Here is a 15,047-nt window from a genome sequence, read left to right as displayed (position 1 = left end):
GATAAAATTGTTAAACACATAGCAAGAGAGAACAAAAAAAAGAGAGAGAGAGAGAGAGACAACCAACATCAGGAGTGAATGAGGACACATCACTATAGATCCTGAAAATCAGAAATCTGTCATCTATAAAAAGATAACACAAAATATTACAAAATTTTTATGTATATAAATAAAATACATTTAAAAATCCAATGTTGGACAAATTCCTTGAAAGATACAAACTACCAAAATTCATAAAATGGTGTGTTCCTACCTCATTGAGATTATGTCTATGAACTCTGATACAAGACTTCAAAGACATATGACTTCATAAAGTATCTTTTTATCTTAATCCCTTTGTTTTCCCATTTATAAAATGGAGAAAATGGCTGTAATTACTGCAAAAGGTCATTGTTAAAATTAATATGCATACAATGTTTAGAATAATATGACATATGGTAATATTGTGTTTATTATTATTTTTATAAAATTCATTATGCTTAGTAAAATAAGGAAGACACTGAAAGACACATATACATGACCTCACTTATATGTGGAATCTAAAAAAGTCACAGTCATACAAAAGTCACACTCACACTCTACCCTACCACAAATATAGGGCAGAATGGTAGTTACTAGAGACTGGGGGATTGAGGACCTGCGGTTCTTAATCCAAGTATACCAAATTTCAGCTAGAAGATGAATAGGTTCAGGAGACCTAATGTACAGATTGGTAAATACGGTTAACAATAAATGCATTGTATACTTGAAATTTTACAAGAGTAAATTTCAAGTGTTCTCACCATACACACAAAAAATGGCAACTATGTGGGGGACTGATATGTTACTAGCTTGATGTAGTAATTGTTTCACACTGAATATCTACATCAAAATATTACATTGAATACCTTAAATATATAAATTTTTTGTCAATCATGTATCAATGAAGCTGGTAAAAAGAAAAATGTGAGAAAAATTCAAAATAACGAAACTAAAATATATACTTTCAGAACACATACATAAGTGTATGTGTTTGTATATACGTGGTAAATGAATAGAGAAAAGCAAAGGAATAATACTGTAAACATTTAGGATAGTGTTTACCTGAGGGGGGTTGGGAACAAAAGAATGGGATTTTAAAACAGCTTATTGGGAGGTACAATATGTTGGTAATAATGCATCTTAACTTGTATAGTAAGTTCAAGGATGTTTGCTTTACTGTGCTTCATAACTTGCATATATCTGACACACATTTGTACACCCAGTGCTTCATAGTTATAAACTATGATTTTATTAAAAAATAAGGGAGAGGTTACAGGGGAACACTGAACACATGTGTGTGTACTTTTACATGTTTGTATGAATATTTAGAGAAGTAGGAAAGTCCACACACCAAAAAGAGTTAATTCATCAGAATAGTATTAGGGTCAGAGTGGGAGGTACAGAAGTTGTTGCAATAAATGCAATTACCTTTGTAAATAAACAATAGTGAACAAGAAACAAAGAAAAAGAGATGGAGACACCAAATCTAAGACTTACTCCCTATGCTTCACAACACATCTAAACAACTTGAATATTTTCTCCAAAGGAATGTACAAGTTACATGATTTATTTGGCTCAAATTAAGGGAAACTATCTTTGGATATTCATAAAATAGTAAGTACAATGTAGTTTAAACTACAGTCTCAAAACCTTCTCTGTTCTTCAAACTTTAAGAAATGAGACCTCTTTCCAGTCCTTTTGGAAATAAAAAGTATGGTGTTCTTAATCAGCTTTACAATTGGTAGGCTGTGACCCATTGTATTGAAAACTATAATATAATCATAAAGTTAAAATATCAGAATTCCCTGAAAATAGTTTTTGTAAAAGTAAAAACCAATGTAGCAACAAGATTGTATCTTTACCTGGAAATAACTACATTTATGAATACCTATTTTTCTATTATAAGAGTCAGTAAAATAAATATTGCTTCTACTTAAAGGATAAATTGAATTACATACTATATTTTGCAATATAAACTGCAAGACCTGGCATGGCAGCTTGGAGAAGAAACAATTTCAAATTTCAATTTCCAAATCAAAGAAGCAACAAATGACAATAGAAAAATTCAGTGCTTAAATGATTCTATTTTTCAACTTGCAGAGTTTCAATATAAAATATAAAACATATTCAAAATACATGTTTCTATTACATTATGTGCTCCTATTAGAGAACAACAGAAATAAAATTTGATTTTATTTCCAGTATTGGGTGCTTTTATACCTGGACCACTTCTCCGATTTATATAAACTGCAAAACCTATTAGAATTTCTGTTATTGAGCCCTGCTGATCCCAAGAACAAACTGCACAATCATTCCTAATTTGCTAGTGTAATGAGGCAGAGGTTATGTGTGATCTTTCTATTCCCCATGAAACCTACCACAGAGGCTTCCACCAAGTAGTCACTTACAAATGAATGATGGATAATTTGTCCTAAGAAAAACACAGACTGACCTAAATAGATTAACTCTTTAAAATGACCTATTTTAGAATCAACATAAAAATCACAGAAATGTACAGCTGAGCTCTCTTAACTACATAAATATGAATTAAGACATATTAAAAAATAAGTATTTCCTATGTTTCTTTCTCAAGTCCTTTTATAAATACATTGCTCTCCTTCATCTAAAAAAATAAAATAATCCTATAAGTTTTTGTCCACAGGCACTATCTCAAAATACCAATAAGATTTTTAAAAAGAAAGGAAAGAAAACATGGTAAATAGACCAATAAAGAAAAACTTTCTCTAAGGGTATGCAAAAATGACTGAACAAATCTTCAAAATGAAAACTCATTAATCTGTATTTTTTGCAATGCTAGAAACAAAGCCAGCTAAGTTAACTGAAGTTTTTTAAAACTACAGTGTTAAAAATCAGCTTTTATCCAATTAAAAAATGAGAATAAAAGTAAAATCTGTATTTCAGTATTAAAAATAAGAAGTTGAATAGAGAAAATATTGATCAAATCATCGTACAAACAGTAATTTCTAAGTAAAAAAAAAAAAAAGTACCTTTTGGGGATTATAGATGTTTTGAGTACTCTCCAAACAGTTCAATCTTAGAGTATGACTCTGTATCAAAATAAAATATGTAAAAATGGAAACACCAACTATACTGTTAGATCTAACTCCAAAAGGAAATCAAAAGAAAAAGAACTGAGGAAATAACATAAATGTGTATGAGATACAAGCATTCTTTCTGCGTTACACACAGGTCAGATACATCTATTTAATAATAATAATTGAAACAAAATCCTACCTGAAACAACTTTTCCTTTCGGCCCATGCCACTGGAATGATGGGTCTATCAGTTCAGCATTTCGCAGTTGTTGCGTTACACATAACACATGTGGACTTTTTTGATGCAGCATGACATATACTTTCACTGAAAATACAATATTTAAAATGTTCCAGTAGTATTTTATGTTCTTTTCTTTCTCTATAATGCATTACATGCAGTAATAAGAGTACTTTGAATTACTGCTCCTATTACTTGATAAAAACTAAATTTCATTGCATTCTATGTAATTAACATTAAAAATATATTATGTATATGTATATATGTGTATGCATCTGTGTACATTTATTCCCAACCTGAGCATAATGTGTCAGTCATTTTCATTCAGAGCTCATGTACACTAACCTGTTTTATCAGAATATTATTTCAATAACAAAGTATTAAGATAATTCTACATCTATACTTTATCTGTTTTGTAAAGACACCAAACATGATTAGAGCTTATAAATTGTTTAGATTAGTGGAATAATGCATTATTCATAATAATACAGTACAACCTACTGAATAAAAATGATAACGTGATTAAAAAGTCAGCAGATTTATGCTTTGATTTTAAATATTAAAGCATTTTGTTCCATTTGCTTTAAAATTTAAGTCCTGAAAAGTAAGCAAAATTAGTACCTTTAAGAGATACAAAAGGAACCCAGTTAAGATTCCATTGTTTTGAATTTACTCACAAGTAATCTTTTAGGAAAGGTTGCAACAACCCTTTAGACACTGCATGCCAACTCTTCACTGATTCACTGTATACAAAGATTTTTGTGATCCAGTAAAATAAAGAGAATCAAAATTCTCTTTAAGAGACTACCTCTAAAGTTTTACCATAAAGAATAATGTTTGTTGGATATACTTTTAGTTACGTAACCTTCCACAGGTTAAGAAATATCACCTCTGATGTTGGTTATTTGTTTTTAATCATAAACACAAATCAGTACTGAATTTTAAGAAATGTTTTTTCTATACGCACTGTGATGATCTTTTTTCTTTTCGAATACTTTAATGAAATGCTTGCATTAATAGATTGCCTAACTTCTTTAATAACTCCTTTAATAAATGCTTACACCATAAATTTTCACTCCCCAGCATGATTTACTGGCCCTACTCTCCATGATCTATGCTTTGCATGTATTTCACACCCTCTGCCCTAACCATGTCAGAGCAGCACACAGCATCATTCTTTTCTGATTTTATTGATGTAAATGCCCCCTTATCTTTGGAAACTCAGCATAAGTATATCCTTTGTGCTTTGGCTTGACAGTACCTCATACCATGACTATACCCTTCCTCTCGCCCCCACTAATCCCTGTGCATATTTCAAAGCAAATGTAAATGAATACAAAAGAGTTTCCAAAAACAAATGATATTCTTCTACATCAACAATCATGCATTAAACCATGTTACAGGAAAGAAGATGATATTTAGAGTACAATAAACAAAAGTTACTCTATAATCAAACAAGACCTCTGTGGGGAACATCTTTAGACTCTAGCAAAAGACATAAAATTAGACCACAATGCCATAATCATGATTGCATACACATAACTTTAAAGATGTCATTTATTCCAAAATTTATTTATTTAAAATCCCAGAAGAAATTTTTAAGAAGCTCTTGAATACTGATTCTAAAATGCATTTGGAAGGTTAAAGCTTCCTAAATATCTGAAATGGCTCTATAACAGAAAAGCAAAGAGGAGGGACTAGCAATGAGAGTTACTGAGATATATACTATAATATACACAAGATAAAAAAAGAGAGGCCTGGTGTAGGAATAAATAATGGGTCTAGGGGAAAAAAAACAAATTGGTATAAATAACTGATATGTATGTGATAGATGTGGTATCTAAAATCAGTGGAAAAAATATATATCATTAATAAATTTTTGTTAAAAGTATCTCAAAATACATGCAAAGTTAAACTTTGATTTATACCTCCCACCATATACAAAAATAAATTCCCAAAATACTGAATACCTGAAGGCAAATCATTATTTAAAGAAAATGATAGCTTTACGTCTGAACTGGTTATAGAAAATTATTTTAATGCAAAAAGCACAAATATAAAAATACTGAACTCAACTTCTGAAATGATAACAATTTCTGTTCGATCCTATATAACACAGGCAAAGTTAACAAATTTGACTGTAGGGAGATGATATTTGCAACAAAGATAATAATGTATTTGTAACTGGAATATAAACAATATGAAAGACAACTTCTTTGAAAACAGCCAAGAAAAGAATAGGCAGAGGCAATTTAATCTTCAGCTTAGCAAAAAATGGACAGAATTGGGTAAAATTTTGTGCTGATAAGAATGTGGGAAAATGGGACTCCCTCAAGCACCACTGAAGGAAGTTTGAACTGGTGCAGCTGTTTTGAAGAACAATGTTAGCGAGATTGAGAATGCTCAGGTCCTATGATGCTAAAATCTCTATTCCTGGATAACACAGACCCAGAAACCTTCTGATCAAGTACCAAAAATTATACACAAAATGGCATTTATTATATACACCAAAAAAATGGAATAAACTAAAAGTGCAACAAAATGTAAATAAAAGCTCAGTGAATTAATTAATACATGAGTTAATGATTATGGAAAACTAACTGAACTGAAAAGAATATGCAAAAAGTGAACGAGTTAGAGAGGGTCTCAAAACCGAAAAATGGACAACACAGACAGATGCCAAGATCTTATATGACAAAAGAAATTGTAGACAGAAGAAAAATCCTGTAGTCAGTATATTACAGGCCAAAACCAATGAAATATAATATAATAATCTACTCTGTAATGTAAGAACTACCTAGTGAACTGGAATGTTAATCTATTTTAAGAATAAGTTTAATATTATACAATAAATGGGAAATTTGTTATCCAGATAATGTTTTATAATTCAGGTTTAAAAGTCGTCATTGGGGAGATCAATAAAAATGGCAGAATAAGGAATTCCAAAAATTATCTCCTTCACAAAAGTAATGAGGAAAAATGTAGAAATTATCAGAATAAATATTTCCAGAACTCAAACTCAAAATTAACCAAATACAGTAATCCAGAAAACATTTATTCAAGAAAAACAACTGGATCTGGTTTATGAGTTGATTATGTCCTCCCTCTCTTATTAATATGTTGAAGTTCTAATCTCCAGTACCTCAGAATATAAATTTATTTGGAAATAGTTTTTACTGAGGAAGTCAGGTTAAAATGAAGTCATCAGACTGGGTCCAAATACAATACTACTGATGTTCTTATAAAAGGGGGAAATTTGGAAACACAGACAAATACAGAGAAAAGAGGACACAGAGTCATAGGGAAAAGATGGCAATCTAAAAGTCAAAGACAAATATCTGGAACAGATCCTTTCTTCAAAGCCTTCAGAAGAAACCAACCCTGCCAAGATTTTGATTTTTATTTCTAGCCTCTAGAACTGTAAGACAATAATTTCTATTATTTAAGCCACCCTGTCTGTGGTTCTTTTGTTACAGCATCCCTAAGAAACTAATACAATCGGTAGGAACAGTGAGTTTGTAGCATCTTTACTTGCCTGATTCCCACGCCTCCTTCCCCAGCTCTGCAGTAAGGAGCCTTGACAATCAGCAGTCTACAATCACAGTGAGAACCAGCAGCCTGGCAAGCCAACGATGGGGGTAGGCATGGTTAGAATGCCTTCAAAGCCTCCTTCCCAGAGTATTGTCAGTATGCGACCTTTGAGTCAATATCCCAGAAGATCTCACTTTAAAGGCTGTCCATACTTGATCTGACTTGGACTTTGCTACTGCAAAATGCCTTTCCCCAAAATAACTCTTTACAAACAATTAGAGGCCCTCATTTAACTTTGTGACTGCCTGCTGATATAGTGAGTAACAAATCGGGAAAACAAGAGCCTAACCAAAAACCTTAAGAGGAAAAGCTGGGGAATGGCATGTCCACAGGAACTCTGAATTGTTCTGAACATTCCTGAAAAAAATACCAGGCCACATGCAGGTAAAGGACTGTGTGCATGCCCAGGACAATCAGTAAAGATGAAGAGGCCTTAAGTTCTCACCTTTGGCTGAAATTGAGGTTCTGCACAGCATAAAGTGAAAGATAAGGTAGAGTGGCCAACTATCTAAAAGATATGCCACAATATGCACAAAGACAACCTCAGCAAAGGCTAGGAGACTAACTGGTTCAAGATGTTTAATGAAAACTCTGTCCAATCAGTAGCCTAACTAAGCTAATTAAGCAGAGACTTCAGTGGCTATGTGATAAAGAATATATAACTTAGAGAATTAGTTTAGAAAGTCACTGAAAAATACACAATATCAGCAAACAGCAACGACATCACACCCTGGGAAGCAGAAAGAATCTTATTTTCAGTGTTGTTATGTTATATTATTGTAAATGTCAAGTTTTCAACTAAAAATATGAGACATGCAGAAAACCAAGAAAATATGGCCATATGCATAAAAAAAGGCAGCCCACTGAAACAGACTCCAAGGAAGGGCAAATGTTAGAGAAAGACCAAATATTGGACTTACTGGATAAGTTAGATATTTTATATTTGATCAAAGAAAACCATGTCTAAAGTAATAAAAATGTATGATATTCCAAATAGAAAATATCAGTAAAGATATAAAAATTATTTATTAATAAACTGCAGATTAAAAAGTACAATAACTGAAATGAGAATTAACTAGAAGAAATTAGTAGCAAACTGAGAAGGCAGAAGAATCAGCACACTTGAAGAGAGGTCAACAGGGGATTATCCACTCTGAGAAAAAGAAGAAAAAAAGAAGAAAGATCTATAATTCAGAGACCTGTGAAAAACCATCAAGCATATCAATGTATGCATAATCACAGTCCCAAAAGAGGGAAGAGAGATAAAAAGAATTTTTTTCAAATAATGGCAAAAATCCCAAATTTGATTGAAAACATGAATCCACATATCCAAGAATCTCAATTAACTCCAATTATGATAAACTAAAGGAAATCCATAGCCAGGCACATGATAATCAAACTGACAAAATCCATAAACAAGGAGATAATCTTGAAAGTAGCAAGAAAGAAGCAACTCATCACACACAAGTAACCTTTGATTAATAGATTATTTCTCATAAAAAAGTCATAATGAAATGGAAAGTCTGAATAGTCCTAAAAGGGGTGATTAAATTGGTAATCAAGAAACCTCCCACAAAGAAAAGTCCAGAACAAATGAATTCACTGGTGAATTTTACCGAACAATTAACAGAATTAACAACAATCCTTCACAAACTCTTCCAAAAGATAAAAGAGAAGGTAATACCTACCAACTTGTTCTATGAAGCCAGTATTACCTTAAAACCCAAATCAAAGGCATCACAAGAAATTTACAGATCGATTTTCCTAACAAACATAACCATAAAAAATCCTAAAAACACTAGCAACCAATCCAGCAACATAGGAAAGGATTATACACAATAATCAACTGGAATTTATCCCAGGAATGCAAAAACCAAGTTCAAAATACAAAAATCAATGTGATACATCATATTAAGAGGATAAAGAACAAAAAACACATTATCATCACCATACATATAGAAAAATCATTTAGCAAAATTCAACCCCTTTCATAATAAAAGTACTCAACAAACTAGGAATTAAAGGGAACTCCCTAAACCTGATAAAGAGCAACTACAAAAAACCCACAGTTAACATCATACTTAATGTTGAAAACTGATATCAGTTTTATACAATATCAAGGAAAATATGAATTGTGTTTCTACCAACATGAAAATATCAATTGTGTTTCCATATGCTAGCAATCAACATTCCAAAAACTAACTAAATAAAACCATTCTATTTACAACAGCATTGAAAATAATAAAATATTTAGGAGTAATTTAACAGAAGAAATGTAACACTTGTACACTGAAAACTACAAAACACATTGAGGGAAATTAAAGATTAAATAAATGGAAATAATGGAAAGACACCCCAAGTTCATTAATTGGAAGACTTAATATTGTTAAGGTGACAAAATGCCTAAAATTGATCTACAGATTCACTGAAATTTCTGTTAAAATCTCAATAGACTGTTTTGCAGGAATTGACAGGTTGATTCTAGAATTAATATAGAATTGCAAGGGACCCAGAGAAGACAAAGCAATCTTGAAAAGAACAAATTTGAAGGACTCACACTTATTGATTTGAAAACTTATTATAAGCAACAATAATCAAGATAGCAAAGTATTGGCATAAGAATAGATATATAAATCAATGGTATAGAATTTAAAGTCCAAAAATAAACCCATACATCTGGGGCCAATAGCTTTTCAATATGTACCAAGCCAATTCAAAAGAGAATCTCTTCAACAAATGGTGATAAAACAACTGGATAGCCATGTGCTAAAGAATGAATTTGACCTCTACCTTGCACCATACGCAAAAATTAACTCAAAATAGATCAGAGGCCTAAATACCAGAGTTAAAACTGTAACACTCTTAAAAAGAAACATAGGAATAACACTTTGTGACCAATCATCAGGCAATAACTTCTTAGACATGATACCTGAAGCACCTGCACCAAACAAAAAATAGAAATTAGAATTCTTTATCAAAGTTTAAAACATAGGCTTCAAAGAACACATAAAGAAAGTGAAAACACAATCCACAGAATGGGAAAAATATTTGCAAATCATATATCTGATATAAAGAATATATAAAGAACTTTACAATTCAACAACAAAACAAAAACCACCCAATTTTTTTATTTATTTTTGAGATGGAGTCTCACTCTGTCACCCAGGCTGCAGTACAGTGGCGTGATCTTGGCTCACTGCAGCCTCCACCTCCCGACTTCAAGCGATTCTCCTGCCTTCAGCCTCCCAAGTAGCTCGGATTACAGGTGCACACCACCACACCCAGCTAATTTTTTGTAATTTTAGTAGAAACAGGGTTTCACCATGTTGGTCAGGCTGGTCTCAAACTCCTGACCTTGTGATCTGCCTGCCTCCGTCTCCCAAAGTGCTGGGATTACAGGCATGAGCCACCACACCCAGCCGAAAACCACCCAATTTAAAAATGTGCAAAGGACTTGAATAGGCATTTCTGCAAATGTCATATCTATATAGTCACAAAACACATGAAGAGTTACAACATCATTAGTCATTAGAGAAATGCAAATCAAAATCACAATGATACCAGTTTACACATACTAAGATAGCTATAAAAAAAGATGAACAACAGTAACAATGTTTACTATTTGGAAAATTTGAACCCTTATACATTGCTGGCATGAAAGTAAAATAACTCATGTTTTTAAAAAAAATAGTTTGGCAGCTCCTCAAAATATTAAACATAGAGTTATCATATGTCCCATATGTACTGTTAGGTAGAGAAGTGAATATTATTACACCCTAAAAAGGAATGAAGTATTGATGCACTCTATAATATGGCTGAACCTCAAAAACATTATACTAAGCGAAAGACAGACACAAAAGGCACATTGTGTATGATTCTATTTATATGAAATTTCCAGAAGAGGCAAACCTATAGAGACAGAAAGGAGATCAGTGATTTCCAGGGCTGAAGAATGATTGCATAATGGATTAGGTCTTTCTTTTTGGGGTGATGAAAATGTTGTAAAATTAGATAGGGGTAATGGTTGCCCAATCTTGTCAATATACTAAAAGCAACTGAATTATACACTTAAAAGGAAGAATTTCATGGCATGTGAATTTGCCACAACTTTAAAAAACACCAAAACAAGTTGTAGTTGCTATATTTCATGTGACTACTGCAAATCTTTGAATCCAAAATATGTATGATTTGTATTATCATATTTGTACTACATACATTTAATATTACAGCTAATTATTATATAATAAAAATCCAGTACAGGCAACTTTAGATAACTTTTAGAAATATTTATTCTTGGTACACTTAAGCAGTTATAGCATACAGTATTATAACTGGATGAGTCTAGCCATATGCAAACAACTTTAATCTACTTCTGTAGAAAGGAAAGGGCCTTAGGAGACTAGGATAACTGAAAAACATTAGCCTTTTGGACAAGTCTGATAACATTTAAACAAATGCTAATAACTTTTTTTAAATTAGTGAAAATATATTTATGAATACCTGGAAAATGTGTTGATCCCACTATTTTCACTGAATCTTTGGTCAAGTGAAAACCTCTTGGTAATCGAACCAAATATCCAACTATCAAAAAAAAAATCAACAATTTGTCTCATTAGATATTCTAAAATATTCAAGTACAGTATCACAATATCTTTGGTCTTAGTTGAAGGGAAGAGCCATAATTCAATCTCCTCTGACAGTTGTTATCACTGTTCCAACTCTATTTCCCCGATACTATCTGATAAAATTAATCTACCTATTGCTTCTCCCTATATTTCACCTCTTCTTCTAAATCACCTTAGAATACCCTACATTATTAAAAGTTCCAATCTCCCATCATTCAAGACCTAAATTACAAGTCCCTTCTGCTTCAAACCTCCTGTTTATCCTTAGCACTTCTTACCTGCCACAGTACACCACCAGCATCTTTTTAAATAACACTCATTCTACATTGTACTATAGTACAATAGTTCTTTTTTTAAAATTTTCATAGGTTTTGCCGGAACAGGCAGTATTTGGTTACATAAATTCTTTAGTGAGGATTTTTGAGATTTGGTATACCCATCACATAATATACACTAAACCCAATTTGTAGCCTTTTATCCCTCACCCCCTTTCCACCATTTTCCCCACCCCCGAGGCCCCAAAGACCATTTTATCATTCTTTTGCCTTTGTATCCTCATAGCTTAGTTCCCACTTAGAAGTTAGAACATATGATGTTTGGTTTTCCATTCCTGATTTACTTCACTTAGAATAATAGTCTCCAATCCCATCCAGGTTGCTGCAAGTGCCTTAATTCATTCCTTTTTATAGTTGAATAGTATTCCATCATATATATACACATATACCACAGTTTCTTTATCCATTTGTTGATTGATGTGCATTTGGGCTGGTTCCATGTTTTTGCAACTGTGAATTTTGCTGCTATAAACGTGTGTGCAAGTATCTTTTTCATATAATGACCTATTTTCCTATGGGTAGATACCCAATGGTTGGATTGCTGGATCCAATGGTAGTTCTACTTTCAGTTCTTTAAGGACTCTCCACAATTTTCCATAGTGGTTGTACTAGTTTACATTCCTACTAGCAGTGTAGAAGTGTTCCCTTTTCACTGCAACCACACCAACATCTTTTATTTTTTTATTTTTTGATTATGGCCATTCTTGTGTGAGTAAGGTGATATCACATGGTGGTTTTGATTTGTATTTCCCTGATAATTAGTGATGTTGAGCATTTTGTCATATGATTCTTGGCAATTTGTATATATTCTTTTGAGAATTGTCTATTCATGTCCTTAGCCCATTTTTTTATGGGATTGTTTGTTTTTCTTGCTAATTTGTTTGAGTTCCTTGTAGATTCTGGATATTAGTCCTTCATCAGATATATAGATTGTGAACCCCATTCTGTGGGTTGCCTATACTCTACTGACTGTTCCTTTTGCCTTGCAAAAGCTCTTTAGTTTAATTAAGTCCAACCTATTTGTCTTTGTTTTTGCTGCATTTGTTTTGGATTCTTACTCATGAAATCTTTGCCTAAATGGGTGGGTTAATAGGAAAGCCACATGCTGAAGAATGAAACTGGATCCTCATCTTTCATCTTGTATAAAAATAAACTCAAGATGGATCAAGGACTTAAATCTAAGACCTGAAAGTATAAAAATTCTAGAAGGTAACATCAGAAAAAACCCTTCTAGACACTGGCTTACATTGTAGTGTAACTCTTGATGCACACATATCATTTTCCTTATTAGATTACATGCTCCATTGATAGTGGGATCAATGTTTATGTTAACTGATCTAGATCAAATACTATACCTTGCACATAGTAAACATTAAATACTAATTGTGAAATTTATTTTGATAGTCTTCATTGCTAAATAAGCAACTGTGATGGGCATAATGGTGTGAGGGGCAGTATAAAAATGCAATTAAGCATTATACCCAAATAGCCTTTAGCAGACAGGAATAGTAAAGTGCAAAGAAAAGGATGTGGCATTCAAAGCCAGAGGACGTGAGTTTAAAATCCTAATTCTGCCACTTACTGGTTTTAGGAAAATCACTTTAAACTCCAGGAGCTTTAGTTTTCTCATATGCAAAATGGAACTAATAATAATTCTATCCTTATAGCTACTGTACAAAATGAGTAGAATACTGTATAAATTGTAAAATGCTATATAAGAGGCCTTCGCTATTCACCACTTACATTTAAGATACTAACTGCTTATTATATTTCTTATACCTCATAGGTCTAATCTCATTTAATCAAAAGATCAACAGGTAAAATTTTAAAATAAAAACACACCTTTTAACATCTACTACACGACCATAAATCATATCCAAGGAGCATCTTTCTCCTACATGGCAATTGATGGCTACCGGCTATTCACATACTCTTTGGATTCCTGATGCCTGGACTTTGATCTTTAAATCTCTAGTCACTCCATTTATTTCCTTTCTCCTCCTCCAACCCCTGCCTACCCCCATATTCCTTTTACATTTATATTCTTGGAGGATTTCTTTTTACCACTATTCCTTATTTGAACAACTTTTTTCAATTGAAGCAAATCTCTGTGATTTTATCAATTCTGGGAGATATTTTGTTTCATGAGTCTAGAATTTGAACACAAAATAATGCAGCCAAAAACCTTTCTAGTTAAGTAACAGTTCAATTAAACTTTCACTTCCTTCCTCAGCGTTTGCTCATAGTATCTTAAAGGTATTTTTAAAACAGTATAGAAAAGTATTTCAATTCTTTAGCGGTCAACATTTTAAAATTAAGAGTATTTCCTACATTTTACAGCTAAAGCCAATAGATGGCGCTCCACCATCACGGATAATTTCAAAGCAGCAGGTTGCCTATTCACTTTGAAATACGCTGAGCACATCATTACAGAGTTCACACACTGAAATGCAAACCTGGCAGATGACCCATGGACTAATCAGGGAGTTTATTAACAAAGCAGTTTAATTTTAAAGCTTCAACTGTGGGTGATGTAGTAATCTAGCTATACATTAATTTCCCGTGATTCACTTCTCTATGCAAATACAGAGTGCCTCTGAACGACTTCTACACAAAACAAATTTTCCATGTCTCGTGTTAGTGAGCAAGGCGTCTCTATATAAACCGGATGCACGTGACACAAGAAAAGGCAAATTCGAAGAGTGAGGGGAGCTGCGGCTGTCCCTGCGGAGCAGGCGAGGAGGCGCGGACCCTCACCTGATACGGGCACCCACACGAGGACGACGGAAAAGAGGAAGACGGCGGCCCGAAAAAGCGGGGAGCCGACGGCCCGGGTCCGCCGCCTGCCCTGCCGCGCCCGGCTAGGGGCAGAGGCCTCCATCCACACACTGCCGTCGCCTGCCCACAATCCGCGCCTAAGGTCGTTAGGCAACGCGCGCCCACCTCCACCGGAAGTTAGCGGGCGGAGTACCGGAACGACGGACCTGATGGACGTACTCCCACTTCCGCCGGGGCGGTAGACTTGGGGGCTCGCCTGTGTCTCCGCTTGTGGGGTCTTCACTCGCTAGCTGTGTTGTGCGTTCCGTGGGCCTTCAGGACACCACAGCCACGCAGGGCATCCTCAAGAACATAAGTGATTTGTCGAAGATTGTAGAGCTGAGAGAGAAATGTTGGATCCCAA

General features: G+C 33.6%; 1 protein-coding gene across 1 annotated transcript in view; it reads right to left on the bottom strand.

Annotated features, from left to right (window-relative positions):
- Positions 1-14,747, bottom strand: part of ZPBP (zona pellucida binding protein) — a 114,350-nt gene extending 99,603 nt beyond the window's left edge. The window contains exons 1-3 of the mRNA XM_012458735.2: positions 14,624-14,747; positions 11,407-11,487; positions 3,277-3,402 (exon numbers count right to left, since the gene is read on the bottom strand). Of these exons, the coding sequence (XP_012314158.2) occupies positions 3,277-3,402; positions 11,407-11,487; positions 14,624-14,747 (331 nt within the window). The remainder of the gene's footprint in view (positions 1-3,276; positions 3,403-11,406; positions 11,488-14,623) is intronic.
- Between the last annotated feature and the right edge of the window lie 300 nt (positions 14,748-15,047).

The sequence above is a fragment of the Aotus nancymaae genome, unplaced genomic scaffold, assembly GCF_030222135.1.
Source record: "Aotus nancymaae isolate 86718 unplaced genomic scaffold, 86718_ANA_hifiasm-v0.15.2.pri h1tg000065l, whole genome shotgun sequence".
NCBI lineage: Eukaryota > Metazoa > Chordata > Mammalia > Primates > Aotidae > Aotus > Aotus nancymaae.
This window is presented reverse-complemented; position numbering and strand designations above follow the sequence as displayed.